Source organism: Cardiocondyla obscurior, linkage group LG06 (assembly GCF_019399895.1).
Source record: "Cardiocondyla obscurior isolate alpha-2009 linkage group LG06, Cobs3.1, whole genome shotgun sequence".
Classification (NCBI taxonomy): domain Eukaryota; kingdom Metazoa; phylum Arthropoda; class Insecta; order Hymenoptera; family Formicidae; genus Cardiocondyla; species Cardiocondyla obscurior.
In genome coordinates this window covers 7,328,118-7,334,239 of record NC_091869.1, presented here as the reverse complement: position 1 = coordinate 7,334,239, position 6,122 = coordinate 7,328,118, and the positions used below count along the sequence as shown (strand labels likewise).

At 50.7% G+C, this 6,122-nt stretch overlaps 1 protein-coding gene across 4 annotated transcripts in view; it reads left to right on the top strand.

Annotated features, from left to right (window-relative positions):
• Positions 1-225: 225 nt before the first annotated feature.
• LOC139103462 (synaptogenesis protein syg-1) overlaps positions 226-6,122 on the top strand; it is a 256,134-nt gene continuing 250,237 nt past the window's right edge. For 3 of the 4 annotated variants that reach the window (XM_070658155.1, XM_070658154.1, XM_070658152.1), the window contains exon 1: positions 1,600-4,909. In XM_070658155.1, coding sequence (XP_070514256.1) covers positions 4,849-4,909 — 61 coding nt within the window. In that variant the 5' untranslated portion in view covers positions 1,600-4,848. Of the gene's footprint in view, positions 547-1,599; positions 4,910-6,122 lie in introns of those variants that run through there. The other variant, XM_070658153.1, reaches the window with a different exon arrangement.

Genomic DNA, 6,122 nt, shown 5'->3' with positions numbered 1-6,122 from the left:
ATCCGCGGATGTTATCTCGCGTTCTTTTGATTGACAGTACGTGCGGCCGGGGGTACCTATCGCGGGCATCGTCGATCGGGGGATCGAGGCGGGGGCACGAGGATATTCAGCGGGGCCCTGCGTCGCGTCGCCGGGTGGACGGTCGCCGCTCCCTTGGCGGACGGGATGGAGGGGACGGTGAAGCAAGAGCGACGGGGATGCCGGCGGGCGTCGCGACGCTGCTCGGTAGCGCCAGGAACTAAAAGTCCGGGCGCCTCCGCGCGCCAGTGCCGAGCCCGCGATCGTGGCGAGCGTACGCGTGTCTCGTGGCGTGCCGTGTATGTGACGCGCGCGCGCGTGCGGTGTTGGCGAGCACGGGTCTCTCATGCGTGCCGCGTGCGAACGTACGCGAAACGAGCGATCGATCGATCCGCGCGGAATCGTTTGCCAGCGAAACTGTAAGCGTGCGTGGACAAATCGACGGTGTTGCGCCGTCCTGCCCGCGAACGGACGTGCGGCTGCCTCAGGAGCAAATTGCTCCGACTGACCGTTCCAGGATTCCCAAAGGTGATTTCGAAGACGCCGAGTTTCGAGACCGATCTTTCCGAAGCGTTTCTCTTTCTCTCTCACGCGAGTTTACCGTCTTCTCTGTCTCTCCTCCGAGCCCCTATCCTTTATCGTCGTTAAAAAGTCGCGTTTTGACTTCTGCCGTTAGTCGCGCCTTTCCTCTCCCTCGGTATCTGTTTGCCCAGAGCCCTTGTAAATCACGGAAAGTCGGCGGAGTCACGGTGTGATGTGATTCCCGGGGCATCGTAGGGGTTTTCTAGTCGTAGCTTCGATAATAATCGCGTGTCTCTTCCTCTCGTGCGTTGTCCGCTCGTGCTTTTCTCCATTTTTCGATTCTTATTCGTCGGCGATCCGATTGGGGAGCAGTCGCGCGGCGGCTTAACGAGTTCCGCGGCTTTTTATCGGCCGGCCGTTCGGTGATTGGAATCCGCGTCCCCGGCTGTCCCGGCCGGATTTTCGTCGTTTTCGTGCGACGGTGTCGATGTTGCCTCCACCGTCGGAGCGAAAGAGCGCGGCAAGATCGCCGACAGGTGTTTTTGCTAAGTGAACACGGCACAACTGGCCGAATGATAGATGAATTACGTAGTCCCGTGACGGGTTCTCCTAACGAACGTAGATCGCACCGTCCCGCGCTTGACCAAATCTTCATTCTCCTTGCGAAGCAATATTTCCTAAAATTATAACGCGTCGCGAGCACCAAGAAGAGTTTCTTTCAAGTACGAATCGAATACTTCTCGAGCTTCGACGAGAAATGGACATGAAAATCGGTAATTACGTGCTGCGTGCAAACCGCTTCTCGTTGTTCTAATCACGAATATTCCATTGTTATTTTTTTTCCAATCTCGGAAGCGATCTTTTCGCGATAATTAACGCGGCCGCGGCACTTGATATTCGTTTAATTAATCCAGCCTGTATTTTGTCAAACACCGTCCATGGCGTTTTTCACAAACATTTTTCGGGGCTACACGCTTGTCGGCTCGGGTGTCCCGCGGCGTATGCGGTTCATGAAAAATCCCGGCTTGAAAATCGAACTGGGAGTTGGTAAAAATTTGCACTCAAAAAAAAAAAAAGAAAAAAAAAAAAAAAAAATGCAGAGTGCCACACGAAAACGTATCGCCTTGCCGTTCCCCTCGTTAGCCCTTTCCCCGCCGACGCGCGGCGTTTAGGTTAATCGCGACGCGAATCCGCGCTGATGAGTGTGCTTTAATGAGCGTTTTTGGTTAACGCGACATTCTTCGCGACCCTCCGATACGAAACGTACGCTTACCCCACATGTCCGCCACGCGTCGAGGTTGACTCCCGCGAGAGAAGGGTGCTCGCCGAACCCTATTAGCAAATTCGATTTGTCGCGGCGGCTCCGGCTCTTAACCGTGAAACGGATAGTTAACGATTTTTCTCCCCGGGCCTTTCTCGCCCGACAAATTGGAGTCGGCGTGCCGTGGGATCTTCCGAAGTAAGGAGAAGGCGAAACGTTATCGTTAGCGGCGACTTCTTCGCTCGTTGCCTCGGGGTGATAGTGCGCGGAGCTGTCCGCTTTTTAAACGTGGAAACAAAACCCGGCGAAAAAGAGGAACCGACGAATCGACGACGTCCGGGGCGTTTGCGACCGAGAGAGAACGCGGCGGTGGAAAAAGCGCCGACTTTTCTCGCGGAAACGTCAATTAACGCGTGAGAAGGAAACAAAGGTGAAAGGGCGAGGGAAAAGCGCGATCCCATTTCTCGCGGCAAGGTCAGTGAGATTATTCGCCGGAGCCCCGTAGGACCTTCAACTTTCGCGAAAACCGATAACGACGGGGCACAGCTTTTTTTTCTCCGTCGTCCACTTTGTGCGCGCAAGTTTTAACCCCGGGAAGATTCGCCGGGCCTAAAGAAAGGCATACGTAGATTCGATTTAATAGCGTAAGTTGGATCATACGTTACGATTAAAGCGGAATCGATTTTCCGACGGGTCTCTCACTTTTCCGAGTAAAGCAGCTCGTGCGACGTATCGAGGCGAACGAGGTGGAAGTTGTGAACGGTGTCATCTTCCTTTAATTGGTCTCTCGCGAATTAGCGTAAATCTCTCGTAAAACAAATCTCTTTCGCTGTTGTTACATTTCAAGCCATTTTTTCAAGTATCTTACTTTTGTTACTCGCGATAACACGCTTCCTTGTAGTCGGCTACAAGAGATATATATCAGAGAGAAATGTTCGATTCTCTCGCGGAGTGATGTATTGAATGTTTGAACACACGAGCAACCATAACATCCGCAGAGCGAGGGATCTCGCTAGGTGCAGGGTGCCGCCAGATGTGCCGTTTGCCGACGAAATTTCCAATGGGAAAAAAAAAAAAAAAAAAAAAAAAAAGACCAAGGATCGTGAAAATTCTGGTGCCACCGCCGTCGCGAGGTCGTGTTTAAAGTCGCGAAGAAAGTCGAGAGATGAGAGCACTCGCAGTCGATTCTGCCGCAATTACGGCACGCGTCCTCGCGCGGCTCGATAAACAACGTCCACGGGGCTGCATCGGGACTGTTTTCGCGTTACACCGACGCGACTTTTATAGTTCGACAAACAATCGAAATGCAGTAGAAGCAATGACAACGTCGTCGGAATTCTGTCTCTACGAGGAAGCGGACCTTGGTAATTCGTACAAAAATGACGTAGCTTCGCGGAAACGTTTCGCCGTCGCAATTTCTTATCGATCGATCCGCCTTGACCACAAAACTCTAATTTATCGGGAGGATAAGTTTCGCGGAATATTTTTCCACGGCGCTATTTTGCCCTTTGAAAATGTTTTTCTCGAGGACTTGGCGAGAATAGAATTTGTTTATTCGATTCATGCATTCATGCATTGGGAAAATTTATATCTAACCGGTTATATTTCTCTTTCTTTCAATTTTTTTTTGTTTTTTTTTACTGTCGAGATACGTATGACCGCGAACGTGTTCGATGCAATATCGTCGCGCGAAAATTCGAGATTATCCGGCTAATTGTGAAGGCAGCTTCGTTCGCGGATGCCTTAAAGTTGGCCGGGTTCGAGATCTTTTAAACTCGAACACCAAGTTTAAGCTCGGCGGTATGGAGGAACACAGCGGCGGCTCCGGCAATTAATCACTTAGCGGTTTTATTCAATTACGTCTCTCCACCACGGAACGAAAACGTGGAGTGCCGTTGAAGGCAGCGGAATGCGCTGGGTTGCTTCGAGGATGGCGTCGATCGGCGAATTATCGTGTTCGAGCTGAGCTTCTTGAGAAAGCCATCGGTCCACCGCAACGGCCTGAATTGCGCTTTCAACCGAAGATACCCCACCTAACAATTCTTTAGAGCCTCGAGTTCTCGTCAATCGTCGACCGCGATAAAACGCGCCGCGAGGAACAATCTGCGTGTAACGCGCGATAAAGACCAGCGATGCGCAGCAGAACGAATTAGCTCATCATTAGAACCGTATTCAGTATATCCCACTTCTCACGGCGAACAACTTTGGCCTCGTCTCCCGCGTTGACTCTTAATTTCTTCCATCAGTCCTTCACCCGCGGAAGTTGGTCGCGCGGCCTATCCCTCGCCCAAGTTCTCTTCCCTTCGTTTTATTCGTGCTCGCCCCGGTGCTCTGGTCCACTGCTCCCCTTATCCCAAGTGATATCTTCGTCGCGACTCTATTTCCGCTGCTTTAACATTCCGCGCCCCGTTGAGAAATCCCGTTTAAATCCGGAGCGCGGGTCCTCGTCGGAGATAGAATTTGATTCAACATTCAATGAGAGGGGGAGAGAGAGAAAGAAAGACGCACGATCACTTTGCGTTAAAGCGCGTTGCTGCGTGAGTTTTCGCAAACCTAGTGGTTTGCGAAAACTTGAACGGCCCTCGTTTTGACTTGCAGAACGGGGGAGCGGATCGCCGACGATCGCAGCGATTTGCGAACGGGTCATCAGTGAACGGATGACGTGATTCATACGAGATACTTTTATCGTAAAAAGGGATTACGTAAAGAGACTTGGCGCGGAGAAGGAAAGAGATCTCGCAAAGATCAGACGAGGAAGGAGTGATATGAGTGTTGCACGCAGGATCTTTCGTGACGTTAAACGGCGATTGAGTGGCGAGCGATTCGCAGGAAATACCATCGAGTGATTGGCACGCGAGGAAGACCGGACGTCGCGCGAGGAATAGCGAGAATAAAGCAAAAGGACGAGAGCGCGGTAATAGCTGGGTGTTCTTTTTGGTTGCGTGAGGAAAGCGAGCCCTACGCGTGCGGCAGAAGACGAGGAAAGTGAAGACGAGCTGGAGGACGGCCGGGTAGTAGCCTCGAGGAGGGAAGGAAGGTGAAAAAAGATGATGCGGTGCCATCCGATCGTTCTGCTCGCCGGCCTGCTCACCGTCGTCCGTGCTCAAGGTCAGTGTGTTGCCCGGCATCCTTCATCTTCTTTTATTCTTACTCTTCGTTTCCCATTATGGCGCAATTATGTCTTACTTTGCGTTTTCCCCGACCTCCGCCCCGTTCCTTCACTTCGCCGGTATCTCTGTACGGCGAGAGAGATCACGTGTGGATCTCCCGACTTCGCAGATCGCGGTACTTTCTTCAAAATATTTCTAGGATCTCGCGTTCGCGATTCACGTCTCTCGTCGCGTAAAATGTTAAACTTCTGACTCTTCTGATAAAGACTTTTTGCTAATTTAGTAACTATCGAAATGATAATTTACGCGACAGTCAGAGTAGCTGGGAAATTACCGCCGCGCGGCGATGAAAGTGAAGGCCGCGGAATTAGTTTAATAATTTGGCGCCACTTACCTGACGTATAAAAATGTTGTGAGTAAGCTGTGCAGTACGTAGCGTTTTGCAAAGTTTGAGCCCCAGTAATATTGCATTACGGCATAATGTGGCCGTAAAAGCGGCGCTTATTTGCTTTTGTCAAACTTTTTGCGTACACATGCTGGGTCTTCTGGCACGAAGTAGAATTCGGGATCTGCGCGCGGGCGCGCAGGATGACGCGAATTTTAATTACACGGTTTTCCGTCATGCGAGCGGCTATATAAATGCCCCCGTGCTCTGTAGAAAGTTTTCAAACGGTTGCTCTTTTCGCGCGATATATACCGCTACAAACCTCCTAATAAGCGATAAAAAAATCTTAAAAAAAATTTTTCTATTAATTGCGACGTTTTTTAAACACTCACGTCGCAACTAACACACGATGGCTAACCTGGAAAAAATTTCACATTAAATTGAATGCAGTCTGAAATTCCTTACGAATTCGTCATTAAGTATCTCGCAGCGGCGCGACGTGTGCGCGCCCAACGCTTAGAACTCGCGGCAATTTCTTTTGAAAATTTTCTCCGCGCAAATTAAAAATCTTCCGCGTGCGATGGTACCGGGATCCTCCCGTATTACGACGTACGGGCTTATCGCTGCGAGATAAATCACATTTGTCGTCGGTATAGAATCTTGCGCGGCGCGCAACTTTTCATCCTTGTCGGATATTTCGTTCGCGGAGTGAAATTTGTTTAACACACCATTCAAGTCCATTTCCCTAACAATGGTGCACGTGCCGACATTTCGCGTGTAACGCCGTGGTTTCACGCGTATCTGCTGACGTCTACCCATTGTCGCG